The sequence below is a fragment of the Diabrotica undecimpunctata genome, chromosome 1 (genome assembly GCF_040954645.1).
Source record: "Diabrotica undecimpunctata isolate CICGRU chromosome 1, icDiaUnde3, whole genome shotgun sequence".
NCBI lineage: Eukaryota > Metazoa > Arthropoda > Insecta > Coleoptera > Chrysomelidae > Diabrotica > Diabrotica undecimpunctata.
This window is the reverse complement of record NC_092803.1, coordinates 14,919,644-14,934,671: the sequence shown is the minus strand read 5'-3', so window position 1 is coordinate 14,934,671 and position 15,028 is coordinate 14,919,644. Positions and strand designations below refer to the sequence as shown.

Below are 15,028 nucleotides of genomic sequence, written 5' to 3'. Positions count from 1 at the left end.
TGGCGTTTTATACCGGCAAAGTGCACATGCCGCAATCAACCACAACCTTTCTCTCTGTTCTCCAGACCAGAAAAGCGACGCCGGAAAAAAATCTTTGTCAAAAGTCAGTTTCTATAATGCTATTAAATAAATAAACATTGCTCAATTTTTGCTATTTTGTATGATTCTCTTAAGATCAATATTTAAAAATAAATCATTTCCATTGACCAGTTGCTGTGGAATTGCCATTGTTAGAATTAATCTTCAAAACCTATTACACAACATTTTGATTTTGGCAACAAATATGAGACATTGCAGAATTCTGCAAAAACAGCATATGTTAAAGACATTTACCCCTCCTCCCCAAATGAGGGGGGATATATTTTTCACAAGAATAAATCAGCATGAGGGATACCAATACTACCAACGGAATTTAAAAATAAAAATATGTAAATCTATGGCACTCATGGACAAGGATATGTGTTTTTTTTCTGTCTCCAAAAAATTAAATAGGGTTTTTGCTATCAACCCATCAGTTGTAGAAAGTTAATCTAGGTTATATGCAAAAATGTATTTTTATTGAACATAGAACAAATAACACAAAACATAGAACAGTAACTAGCCACTGAGATACAGCCGCCACTTATTAATTACTGTTATAATGGTCACAGAATAAATAACAATCAGAATGCCCACTCTCAGATGCTGCCTTTGAAGTTTGTCAGCATGCGATTGCCATATTTTAAACGGAAACATAGACTCGAATTAGGAAATTTGTGACAAGCTACCACAGAACTGTAATTTAAATTTTTAGAGATTAATAATTTAGTACATTTGAAATAATTTAATCTATTCTTCAACTAAAAGTACAAATAAAATAGTGCATATTATGTCTATAGTTGCCGTAAATAAATTAAACTGGGTTTTTTTTTTCTATGCACACCAGATAAAATGTCACTGAACAGCACTGGTTCCCTTTAAAACATGACTGATTCTGTCTGGGCCTACTTATTTTTTTCAAGCGGAGTGGGCATTCTGATTGTTTATTATTCTGTGTATTCGTTCTAATTCTATAAAATGCTTCAGGAAATTACTTACCAGTTTTATTTGTTTTTTCTTCAACTGGCATAAATTTATCTTCATCTATTTCTGTCTTTATAGGATATTCTTTTAAGTCTAAATGATCAAAGGTGCCATCTGTATTTTCTATCTTGGGCTCTTCCTTAATCTCAATTTTGTAGATATCCAGAAGACTATTTTCCACATCATTATTATGTATTTCTGTTTTACATATAATATTCTCATCAACTTCTTGTTTTACTTCCATTTGATTTAACTTGGTTATATGTATTTCAGTAATGTTTGTTTATATTAAATAGACACTATATAAATCCTATAAACAAAATACAGGTCTAATATGCAGCTGCAGCCTAGAAACAATTTATTCTTTTTGGATTGACAGTTCTGTTCTAAGACGATTTAGCAGCACACCTCAATGCAGTCTGGCTCTAAACCATATCTAGGTTGCTGGATTCCAGTGAATTGAGTCTAAAAAATTTATTTTTAAAAAATAAACAAATGGAAATGTATATGACTACTTTGTAACTATGTACATATAACTGTATATATACTGTATTAAAAGTTGGAATGAGGCTGGTGTTAATTGAAATAAGTAAAGAATAAACGAATGTGGAAATTGAATGAAGTATGATAGGCTTAAAAAGAAAACAATAAAAATCACTTAAGCAGCTGAGTCAACTTATCTATAATTTACAGGATAACACAAAACTGTTATAAGTAGTTAAGGATTGCTTACCACAACAAAATAAAATATATTTGTAAGATAAGTTTTAACACACACAACACTTCTATTTGCTTCTATATTCTTTGCTTAAGCTGTGTTGTGTTTATTATTTTTGATATCAGTTTGGTAGTTTACACTTCGAATATAGAAGTAATATTTACCATCTACATGCGAATCGGAATCTTTGTTACAAAGGTTACAATTATCAGAGTACGAGGTAAGAGGTAACACTGGTAACAACACTAACAACAACCAACAACAGACAATAGACAATTTGTCAATTTTATTAAATATTCAGATTTGAGAAACACTTGAAATTACAAATTGACAGTGTAGCGTTGCCAGTGTTTTGCCAATCGCATTTTCCTAAGTGCTGTTCTTTCCATTTTCCTCTTTGTGTGGTCTGTGCTCTTAATCTTCCTACGTTGTTCTAGAAACTTCTGTTTTTGTCTCCATAATTTTCTAGGTCATTTTCTTTTTCATCACATCATTTTGTGTGTCTGTATTACACCAATCCGTTTAATTTTTTAATTGCTATTTTCATCATATTTCCTCTGCCTTCTTTAAATTTTTCCCATTTTTCTACCATCCTTATTTCCGTTTTCTTTCTCTCCACCATCTTGAAATCTATGAGTTTCTTATATAAGATTCTTAGGACATGTAAGGGGTTGAAAAAATATGGTATAGGCGTTATAATTTTTTATCCGCAGTATTTAAGGTGATTCTGATGTTTTAAATCTATGAAAACAAATAACTTGCGGCTTCTACGTCAAATAGAGAAAATGAAGAAAACCTATAAATGCCTTTAGCACTTTTAATCCGGTGGTTATAACTTGATCTTTGCTTTTTTTATATAATTTTATACTACAAACCACATCCATCATTGTACCAAGCCTTTAAGAAAACATATGTGGTTAGTTACAACCCATTGACGATTCAGTTAAAACCGCCGTTTGTCGTCTACCTCACACACAATGTATAATATTTCAGGCGCCTTACGGCCAATATGCTTACTAGGATTCGAAAAAGAAAAAGGAGGCCTATCGGACTTGTATCAGACTGCTAGTATGGGTTCAGAAAAGGCAGATATGTACGTCATAGACATAATAGTAAGGAAGAAGCATGAAGGGGTATGTGGGTGGTGGTACCCATCATGGTCATCAAAAACGCGAGTTGAGAGAAAATCATCAGATTGCGCACAGCTCCTGAACTAGTTAGCGTTAACTAGTTCAGGAGCTGTGTGCCTCTGTTTCTGAAGTGGTCCACTCTATTATACTATACGCAACACCAGTAGGTATGGCAGAATATAATGATTAAACAAAAATATATAGGAGAATTTTAGCGAAAGGCTCTGTTGAGGGTCGTCTGTGCGTATAAGACGACTTCGACAGTGGCCATACAAGTAATAGCAGGGGTGCCACCAATTCTCATATTACTGTACCACGTATCGCTTGAGTGAAAACGACAAAGCAGATGAGAGAATGGTTGCCAATGTGAAATGGCAAGAAGAATGGGAAAATGAACAAGAACACTCATACCGGACGTGAGTGAGTAATACATGGCCATAGGAAGACTAACTACTTCTTTACACAGTGCTTCACGGGTCACGGCTTCTTCAGAGCATACTTGTAAAAATAGAGAAGCAAGAAGACGACAACTGCGTTGACTGCTGCAGAGAAGGCAGAGCTATATGAAAGGTTGAGCGAGGACATGGCGAATAATATATTGGAAGTGGCTGGAAGAGGAAAAAATGAATATAAACAACTCTTGAGGGCAATAAATAGAATCATAAAAAGGACATAGATCCAAGAAAAGAACGGAAGCAGACATAAATGCTAAAAGGAGAGAAGCATGCGCATACGTGTTAGGACAGTCTAAACTGTCTAGCCGCACGTGCGTGGCTGAGGATAGTTTTAGTTGGTAGATAGGGCATCATAGACGTATCCATGATGCTCTCATTTCCCAAAGAGGGGAAATGCACTCGTGGGTATCCTTTCGTCTGAATCCAACACACGCCAGCTATCCCTTCCGGGGGACTCAACTGGTACGGTCTTTATAAGATTTTACACTCAATAAATCACTAAATACTTTATCAGAATTCCTGTTAGCTATACTTACCAATCAAATTTTACGATTTATCGGGTATCTTATTAATTCACATGATTCAGTATTAAAGTTTTAAGGTATATAACGAAATTATGTTTGTTTTTGAAATGTATTTATTTTTATAACATAAATATGGATAAGTTTAAACTGCTGTTTACTAATACTTGATTTTAGACACTTAACTTAGGTTCTTGTTAATCGAGTAGCGCGAACTTGAAAAGGGTCACATATATGTAATAAAAAATCATCATCGGTCGTTAATTTACCAAATTTTTTTGAAAATTACCGTCTAACAAACTTTTTCCAAATATTTTATATGAAAGCTGCGTATAACAAATTTCATACAGCTTTTTTTTTCAGTAGGTATGTGTTCTCAAATGGAATATCAAAGGTTTGTAAGAAAACAACTCAAAAAAAATTTCTCAACAACTCTCAAAATATTTGTACACTTTTTGTTATTATTGTTCCTCTGGTGTTGACTTTTGACTTCCTAATTATTTTTTCTAATGTCATGTTGAATAGAATACAGGATAGGGCATCTGCCTGTCGTAGGCCCGTTCTCACATGAATTGTATCTGTTAGTTCGTTTTGAATTCCAATTTTGCTTTGTACTTTAAGTGTTTCTTTTATGATATCAATGAGTTGAGTTGGAATATTAAACTCTTTCAGTGCATGGATCAGAAATTCTCGATGGATGCTATCAAAGCATGAGAGACTCACAATAAAAGTACATATACTAGTAGAGTAGGTAAATCATATTTCTTTGTAGTGACATTTTATTTTGATTTCAGCCCCTAGAAAATCTTTCAATTCCTGCTACAGGTAGAAGAGTTTTGAAGATAAACAAGATTTTGACAGGTGAGATCTTCTGATACTGTAGCAAGTATCAGTACCAAAAATATTACACTACTACCCACTACATAAAGAGGAGCTATTTTGGGCCAGGTATTTTGATGAGATAACTTGGATATATTGGATGGAAGTCAAAATAACATTATGAACTGACTTAACAATACTTATATCAGTATTATAAAAAAAAGTCTATTTATAAACTTTTAAATTTTTTAAACACGGTAACCTCCAAACATTTTTAAAATAAAATAGTTAAAACTGTTTTGTTGTTATTTTATTTATAATGATACATACAAAGCTAAGCTAGGCTCGGCAATCCTCACAAAGCTTGATTACCCAGAGCAATGACAAAGATGAAGCGATAAGTGATGAGTTCCGTATTAACCACAGAGTATATCCTCAGGTCATTGTTGATCACTTGACAGTCCCTCCTTCAACTGACCCTGTATAATTGTGTGGGAAAGAAGAGATCAAGAGATAAGGGTTTTGCAATCAACATACAGAGTAACCTTATCTCGTCATTTAACACTTTTTCGTCTACCCTCTGCTCATTGACCAGCACTTCGTCTGTGGATAAGAAGAGAATAAGAGATAAGCGAGCACTCCCTACAAACCTCTGGTTGCTGTCAATCACTTCTTGAAATTTTTGGTACTTCTTGCAAACATCAATCATAATATTTTGGAACTTGTTTCTATTTTATGCTTTTATATTGGCAAAAAAGTTTGCGTAGAACAGATTTTGTTCCCAAAATCATCTAAACAGGTTTAAATAAGGTCTAAAAACGAAAAAATACATAAAAATTTGAGAGTCCCTTAATTTTGCACTCCAGTGTATAATGATAAGATTTAAATTAATTGAAACCATGATGAACTAGGTACTTAAAATGAATTTTTATTATTTTCTTACCCTTTTCATTATTTTGTTTTTCAAATGGTGTAAACTTATTATCATCATCTACTTGTCTTTATGGAGAATTCCTTCAAGTCTAAATCATCAAATGTATCATATGCACTTTCTCTACTGAGCTCTTCTTTAAATTCACTTTTAAAGCTATCTAAAAGAGCATCGCCCACCTTATTAGAATATATTTCTAGTTTACAGGTGTCTTCACTAAATTCTTGTTTTACTTCCATTTGTTTAAACCAGATTTTATCCTTCTCTAATAATTGTATACTAAAAAAAAAACAAACTGAACACAACGGACATCAAGACTGACTCACACTGAATGCTCAGCAGAGGATTAGAGCTAAAAGGATCAGTATACACATACAAATATGGTTTTAATATTTAATGGATTGGTTTAATTCAGAGTACTTATTACATAAATAGATCGGTCAGTCAGATAGCCAAGCGGGCTAGGCGGCCGATTCTCATTAGCTTCACTGTCGAATGGTTCAGTGGATGTGGTTTCGAGCCACAGTTCGGTGTACAGAAAAATAAAAAAGGCTAACGCAGCAGTTTAAAATTCTAGATGAATCTGCGGCTTAGACTAGAATATGTTGGTGTCTGATCGGCCTATGGTGGAGCAGTACGGCAAGAGATAAGGGCTTGCGGCTCGGTGATACTCCTCCATAGATCCCTACCGGAAGGGCGTGGCGCCTAAATGCCGGTGTATATATATTTATTACATTAGTTTTATGTACTATGATCAAAGAATATGCACAATCAATGATTAGTTCAGTGTTATCAGGCTCAGTTGTAGGGGAATCGGTAGATTTCCAAAATAAAACAACAGAACTTTCTGGAAAACAATTTTTTAATAGTAAAATTGAAAAAAAATCAAAAAACACAATAGAAACAAATTAAAATATTACAAAAAGGAGATGTAAACATTAAATTTTGACATCGAATACATTAGTTAGTCATCTTGGCTGGATGTGACGTACAAAGTTTTTGAATTCATAGCAGAAATTAGTTTTTTATCGACATGAAAATCATAACAATTGTTGTTACCAATATATCTTTTTGTATGCAATAATCCTATTATAGATGAAGTGCGCAATTTATTTCTTTGTTTTGTTTTCATCAAATTAATTGATGAAAACAATCTCTCTACGTTTGCTGATGAATGCGACAAACTTAATATATTAAAAACAAAGTCAGGCAATAGGTTAAACATTGGTGAGCCATCAGCAAATGTTAATGATTTTATCTTTTGCCAAAAAAATATTGTTTCTTTTGGAAAAGACTGAATATCATCGATATTTCATAATGAACGCCATTCCGAATCAATGACTTGTAAATCATTATTTGACAATAAGTGGGAAAAGTTGATAACCACTTCGGAAATAGAGTCTATTGTGCCATCTTGGACAACATCGGGGTCTATAAAATTGAATAATTTCAATATATTGTTTTTTAATGGAAACCGTTGAATTATTTGACTACGAGCTTCTACATAAAAATCTAAGCATTTGACTCTGAATAAATGTATTTGTTCGCTAGATAAGTTTACTTCCAATACAGATTTTGATACATAAGCACCAAAGTAAACTTTATGAATTGGTAAATAATTTGTGGGATTTTTATACTCTACATTTTCCAAAGGGGTTTGTTTCAAATAATCAAATTTGACAGATTGATAGTATCTGACAGATATTTTTATACAACAAGTGCACTTTAGGTGATTCAGATTGCATTTCTTTATTTAAATTAGTAAAAAATGGTAATACGTATTCTAAAAATTGTAAGAATAATTTAGTCATAGGATCATTTAATTTTTGCAAAATATTTTCGACAGCCAAAAGTTCCTTATTTGCAACAGCATCAGTAAAAAAAAACTGTAGAGCTGCATACTGTTCCAAAATTCTGGACAAACAGCGAGTCTGTGAAGGATGTAAAATTTTGTGAATTTTAATTTCACAAAAAGTTTGAAATTCAGCATATTCTGCTATTCGTTTTGGACTTGAACTAAAATATGTCTCTAGTTATATCTTGGTAGTTTTTCGCACGCATATGATGCACATAAATGGAATGAGTGGCATATACATTTCATTATATGTAACGAGGGAACATCATTCTTTAATAATATCATTAAAGAATGTTGTGAGCCCATCATGACATTCGCACCATCTGAAGCAAATCCAATTAAACTTTGTTTATAAGGAATTTTATTATCGATGAAAACATTTTTAATGTGACCATACAAGGTATTTGCATCTGCCCCAGAAAGTTGTATTAATGCTAAAAAATGATCCCGTACTATAGTTCCATCAAAGTATCTTACCACTAGACATATGTTTCATTGTAGTCTTATCAGTAGATTCATCAGCTATTAACGAAAATCGGGTATTTCATAGGTCTTCACACAACAGCTGGAAACTGTAAGGTCCAATCAACTTATTTACAATCGCTGCAGTTTTTGTCCTGCTGCATGCCAATCGTTTAGCTATCTTTGAATCAGGACACATTGTTGTAATAAGTTTTGGGAGATGTTCTGTGAGATTAAACGGCAAATTGTGTTCAGCAATAAAACTTGACATACGTATTTCAGCTAAAAAAGTGTATATATAAATATCTAACTACAGAATAGATTATAAACCTACCTTCCTATAAATAATTTTTATGATAATCAATTCATTCTAAAATCCTGATTATTTTTTTAATAAAAACCGCACGCGTTTGACTCGTCGATTTCCTTTTGCCCTCAAACCCGCAAAGGTCTACATCTACATTGTATAAATGATTCATCATCATCATCACTGGCTCGACAACCCTTTTTGGGTCTTGGCCTGTTCCAGGATTCTTCTCTATTCTGATCTGTTTCGTGCTTTTGTTCTCCAGTTTTTTATTTTTAAGGTTGTTATATCATTTTCTATTTGTTCTAAGTATCTCTGCTTCGGTTTTCCTCTTGTTCTTTTTCCTACTGGCATCTGTTTGAAATTTTGTTTGGTATTTCGCCTTCTTCCATTCTTTCTACATGCACTATCCAATGCAGCCGTCCTATTTTAATGAATGTTATAATATCCGGATCCTGGTATATTTTGTACAGTTCAGAGTTGTATCTTCTTCGGCATATTCCGTCTTCTTTTGTGCCTTTATATGTGTCGCAAGATTTTTCTTTCGAAGATGGCTAACAACGTTTCCTCTCTTTTACTGAGTGTCCAGGTTTCTGAGCCGTATGTGAGTACCGGTCTTATTAGGTTTTTATATATTTGGCATTTTGTTTTTCTTGCGACGATATCTGATCTTAGTTGCATGATTTAAAAAATGACTCACTTTCTACAATTTTGATACTGTGCTGTAGTGCGGTTTTTGTTGTGTAAGATTTGAAAGGATTTCAGTTAAAAAAAAAAATAGATTGCAAAATTATTATGCAATTATTATTAATTGTTCGACTGCTTTATTATAATATAAAGATTTTCTAGACGAATTATGAAGGACCTAAGTGCAATCTAAGTGTTTGAAAAACATTGAATGTAAAAAGGCTTGTTCCCCTCTTTTTTTGTATTTATTGCTAAATCATTATTTTATTTCATTACGACTTTGCTAAAAAATGAATCATTTTTAAATATTAAACTTTTTTTTATTATTCCCGATCTATTTGAGAGGAAGTAAATAAGTCAATTATTATTCTTTCCTACTGAAGTTATCAAACAACTTTCTCTGCACAAATCAGAATGCCACCTCTCACATCCAAATATAGTCGTTTTTTTTTATAGATCCACCCTGGTATATAATTGATATTTTTTTACTATTGCACCAGATTGTAACTTTTCCAAAACTCTCTTTCTCTTTTTGCCTTTTTAAACTTGCATAGTTCTCATTTAATTGTTCATTCAATACTTCCTCAAAAAGTGCCCCTTTAACAACGTCTTTGAGAGTTGCTGGAATATCACATATTGTCATTAGTTTCATGTTAGATACCTCATCATGTTTAACTGTTATTATTAGTCTTTTTTTCAACTGCTGTAACCTCGTTTTATACTTTTCCAGTCTTTGTTTGGATTTTTAAATCTTAAGGTCTTCTTTCAGTATCTGTTGGCGTCTCTTTTTAGCATTTTTCTTTATTGCTGTAAATAATGCACTTTCTGATTATCTTAAAGGTAACAGACGTTCTTCTGTGGGATCCTCAGAATCAGGTGTATTTTCTTTTGCAGAAGTAATTGTTATGTCTTTCATGACTTTTTTATTTGAACGATACTTAGAACAATACTCTTTCCAGGCTTTTTTTACAGCCATATGTTCACGACGACTCATATCTTTAACTAATTTTCTTGTGCCTTTTTCCATTTTCTTTTGATATTTCTGCCTCTCTTTTTCTTTCATTTCTTCTTTTTTTTGAGGGTCATTTTTAAGTCGTTGATATCTCAAACGCCCAGCTATACGTTTTTGTTCTAGTATTTCTTCTCTTGTTTTGGTTGGCTTTCTTTTTCGGTAGCACTTTGGGATAATACCTACAAAAGAGATGATACTGTTAATGGTTATAGATGCACAGTCTAGTATGTCAGACATAAAACAAAATCTAAGCAAACAGTCCCCTGTGCTATGAAATGATAGGAGACTGTTACTTTTACGTGAATATTTAGTAAAATAAAATGATTTAAACATATCAGATTAACGAAACAACTATGACTACATACTAAATACTTAAATAATCATGGGAAATTTACTTAATATTAGGTTAGGTTAGGATTTTTATTTCTTATTACTTCTACATACACACAATATATATATATATATATATATATATATATATATATATATATATATATATATATATATAATATATATATACCTATATATAATATATAAATATATATATATATATAATATATATTATATATATATATATATATATATATATATATATATATATATATATATATATATTTATATATAATAAAGTTTTATTTTGAGGTTGCAGTCATTAATAGGACAGGAGAGTGAAACTCTTTGTTCTATATCAAGATTTCGCAAAATTTATGATATGCTAAAATATGGTATCAGTAATTACAATGAAATTAAAATTAAATAGCATTGTATAAAACTAGTATAAAAACTTACAACATGAGGTTAATCCATTAAATTATCAAATTTACAAAACATTAAAACTTAACTTATTAAAGTTATATAGTTATGTAAGTACAATATTTTAATTTTATTTAATTTTGTACAAATTCATTATGACATTGATTATGTTGATGTTTGATTTATGTCAGAAAGACACTCGTTTCTGTTTATTATATTTTTTGTTGTTGATAACTAGCTCTTGATTGTTATTATGGTTACATACAAAGTGGCGCCAAATATGAATTTTTAAATTTTTTGAAATTATAGTATTTATAGTCAGAAAATCTAATATTAGAAAATTATAGTATTAATTTTCGTAAGACAGAATGTAATTATAGATATTGCTTAGTTTATCAATATCAGTTTTTTTATTAACGCATTGATATTTATTTATGCATACCATTTAATATAAATAAATAATAAATTAACATAAATCAAACATCAACATAATCAATGTCATAATGAATTTGTAAAAAATTAAATAAAATTAAAATATTGTACTTACATAACTATATAATTTTAATAAGTTAAGTTTTAATGTTTTGTAAATTTGAAAATTTAATGGATTAACCTCATGTTGTAAGTTTTTATACTAGTTTTATACCATGCTATTTAATTTTAATTTCATTGTAATTACTGATACCATATTTTAGCATATCCTGAAGAAGCAAATAAATTTTGCGAAAGCTTGATAAAGAACAAAGAGTTTCACTTTCTTGCCCTATTAATGACTGCAACCTCAAAATAAAACTTTATTTTACATAACGTGTCAGTCAATAATACCTAACTACTTTATATATATATATATATATATATATATATATATATATATATATATATATATTATTAAATCTTCTAAGTTCAAGAAAGGCAAGAATACAAAAATGTTACAGAGCAATTCTCAACTGTTTAGCCTCAAAGGCCTTACACATTGAACTGGTGTCTTTTCTCTCTAACAAGTTTTTTTGCTTTGTCTAAAACAATTCATAGCCTGTCGAAGTCTTCCTTCACTCCTATACAGTGACAATTGCAACGAATTTCACTGACTCAAAAAATAAGCTCAAATATTTACGCGAGCTTTTCAAATTCCCAGTTTTGCAAAGGACATGCAGAACTTTGCTGCAAAAAATTTTATATAGTGGTAATTTATTTCACCTCATAGTCCACATTGAGGAGGTATATGGGAAGCAGCAATCAAAAGTGCCAAGTATCACCTACCTCGAATGGTAAGAAATGCTAAGTTCGTGTTTGAAGAATTCAGATAAATTCTCATGCAGATCAAAGCACTCCTCAACTCACACTCTATCTGCTCCTTGTCAAATGATCCCTATGAACTGAAATGCCTCACCCCTTGACGCTTTCTAATGGGAAGTAACCTTACCTCTTACCCGGAAAAAACATTGAACCAGCTCCCATAGATTTAAGTTTTTTAAAATATGTTCACAGATACAACAGTTGTTTTGGAAATTATGGTCTCTTGAATATCTGAACCAATTACATAGCCGATGAAAGTGGTCTAAATTCAATGAAAATATCGGGAAAAAGGATCTGGTCTTGTTAAAAACTGGCAATTCTCCCCTCTAAAATAATCCACTGCCAGAGTACTTACAGTTTTTTCTGGGTGAGGTAATAAAGTTCATGCATTCAAGATTAGAACTGCTACAAGAGACCTTTTTCGGCCCATAATCAATCTATTCCTATTATGTTTATGCAGTGTAAAGTGGTTTTTATATACTTTGTCACATAAATTTTATTTATTTTATTAATTTACAGAAGAAGTGTTATTACATAACACTATATTAAAGAAGAGTAGCAACATTGGACTTGGACAGAGAAAACTGTCATTCATTCATTGATAGGATGACAGGAAGAACACTTTTAACTGAGAAATAATGCAGAAAAGCTAAAGTTATGATATTATAAAAATATGTACTGTAAGTTGATCAGAAGATAAAGTACGATCCTTACAGGGAATTTTGATTATACCCAAAAACTACTTTTATTAGTACCGTTCGCGTCATAAAAAACTGGTACAACTCTTATTACCGAAAATCATGTTTTTCAAGTTGTGTAAGTTGATCTTGTCACATGTGTCATTCTAATTTCTAGGGCACTGTTGCCAGTTCAACGAAAATATTATATGAAATCAGCTAAAAGCAGGGCTGTGTGACAGACCGCCAGTTTTGAGTATTCTAAAAACTAAAACATCGAGCATTCTCGATCAGTCAGTCACATTAAATTTGTTTAAACATGCAATCCTAAAAAATTCTCATATTAATTTTGTAATTTTTCATTATCTCAATTAAGTACTCATACCTTGATTTGTGTTTTATTATAATTTATGAAAATATTTCAATTCAAATATAGTGATAGATAAAATCAATCTAGACATAACTTTAAATTATTATAATAAAACATTACAGTAAGGTATTGGATCTGTCACTTTATAATCTACGTAGGATAAAGTATAATGATAGTTTTTGTTAATGTTATCGTTCATATAATAAATAATAAATTAATTTTGGTAGTTGGCCTGTGACTAAACTTATTGATACAAAATACAGTTCGTGTTCGCTAGGTAATTGAAGTAAAAAATTAGATACAGTAGATGCGTTCCAATGTTCCCTGTGCCAATAATCTAGGTTTAAAGATCCTTCAAATATTTTGGATATCAGCTGAACCCTATCTCTGGTTATTAAATTTATTAAATACGGTTTTTTATTGTTAATGATAAAAATAATACCTATCTAATAATAACTCTATTTTTTTTTAATTAGATTTAGTGCAATTCCGTTATCTGTGATGGCAACAGCGAATTAATTCACGAACCACTGTATCCAGTCTGAACCCAGGTTTACATTGGGAAAAAAAAGTGTACCAGTTTTATATGACGGGAAGTGTACATATAAGAAAAATGAGAAATATACAAACATTATTTGCTTGCCTTGTTCAAATTGCAGAAGTGCTTCTTCACCTTCACTTTCTGTCTTGATAGGATATTCCCTTAGGTCTAAGTAGTTATATGTATCATTTGTACTTTCTGTCTTGGGTTCATTCTGAATTTCAATTTTGTAGGTGCTCAGAATATCATCATCTACATCATTATATACTTCTGTTTTGTACTTCTCACTAATTTCTTGTTTTATTTCCATTTGGATAAATTTTATATTTAATAAGCTAAATCACTAACAGTATTCCAATAAAAAACTAAACAATAGAAAAATAAAATAATAAACCCAAATCACAAACAAACCACAGTGGACTCAACTCCACAGAAACTCAACTGACCACTGACCTGTCAAATTTCCTAGCTGTCTCGTAAAAATGACAGTGCAATGTTGCCGATTTTCACATTTTTCCTTATTAATCATCCTCATACCACAAAAATTTAAGGAACTTTAATAAATCAAAGGAGAAATTGTATTTAATAATTTCTACCGTCAAATGTTAATTGGCTTAATCTAGTGAGTTTTTCACTACATAGATAATAGTCCAAAGGTATTAAATACAGAATTTGGGAGGTTAATTAATAGATCAAAAACGTGAAATAGTGCAGTAATCAAATGGTTTCTTCGAAAAATCAATTATAACACAGACTGTGTGATATTTTGTGTCATCTTGTTAAATCCACAACACGGATAATACACGGCTTCCGAAAAAGTTCGGAACAAAAAGGAATCTATTTGTGATTATTTGGGATATCCAGCTAAAATACCCACTGTAAATCCTCAGAAATGAAATCGTAGATGTTATTATTGTCCAAGAAGTAATGATAGAAAAGGTCGCCATATTTGTGTTTATTGTGAAAAAAATATGTGAGCAGAAAACCAATTTAGTATTTGTAGAGATTGTAAATAATATAAGAATAAACTATTCAATTCCTAAACTTGTTTTTTAATTTACTTTTAACATCTTAAAAAATATTTGTCAAATATAAGTGCTTTTATATTTTGACTCATTCTGTATATTAGTTTTGTTGATTTTTATCTAACAATACCTGATTGGAAATCAAATCGTTTAATAGTAACTTTTTTACAAATAACTCATGTCTTTTATTTACGTTTATTTAGTTAACACCTGTATAAAATCTGAGTATATTTGTGGCAAAATACGAAAATTGCATACGAAAGCTAAACTCTTTACCTTTGAAACGCATCTTGATTTTTGTCGATAGGTCATTTGAATCAAAAGATATCGAATTTTTACCGTCGAGCTGATACAAATTTTATTGAACATTGATTTCGCGCGCATAACTGACATGCAAAGCCGACGGT

At 31.1% G+C, this 15,028-nt stretch overlaps 1 protein-coding gene across 6 annotated transcripts in view; it reads right to left on the bottom strand.

Moving 5' to 3' along the window:
- Nucleotides 1-14,030, bottom strand: part of LOC140445073 (uncharacterized) — a 43,728-nt gene extending 29,698 nt beyond the window's left edge. For 2 of the 6 annotated variants that reach the window (XM_072536887.1, XM_072536897.1), the window contains exons 1-5: nt 13,699-14,030; nt 8,288-10,138; nt 7,969-8,235; nt 5,649-5,915; nt 1,078-1,527 (exon numbers count right to left, since the gene is read on the bottom strand). In XM_072536887.1, the coding sequence (XP_072392988.1) occupies nt 1,078-1,306 (229 nt within the window). In that variant the 5' untranslated portion in view covers nt 1,307-1,527; nt 5,649-5,915; nt 7,969-8,235; nt 8,288-10,138; nt 13,699-14,030. Of the gene's footprint in view, nt 1-1,077; nt 1,528-1,795; nt 2,045-5,012; nt 5,518-5,648; nt 5,916-6,565; nt 8,236-8,287; nt 10,139-13,698 lie in introns of those variants that run through there. The other 4 variants (XR_011951365.1, XR_011951366.1, XM_072536870.1 and 1 more) reach the window with 4 other exon arrangements.
- Nucleotides 14,031-15,028: the final 998 nt, after the last annotated feature.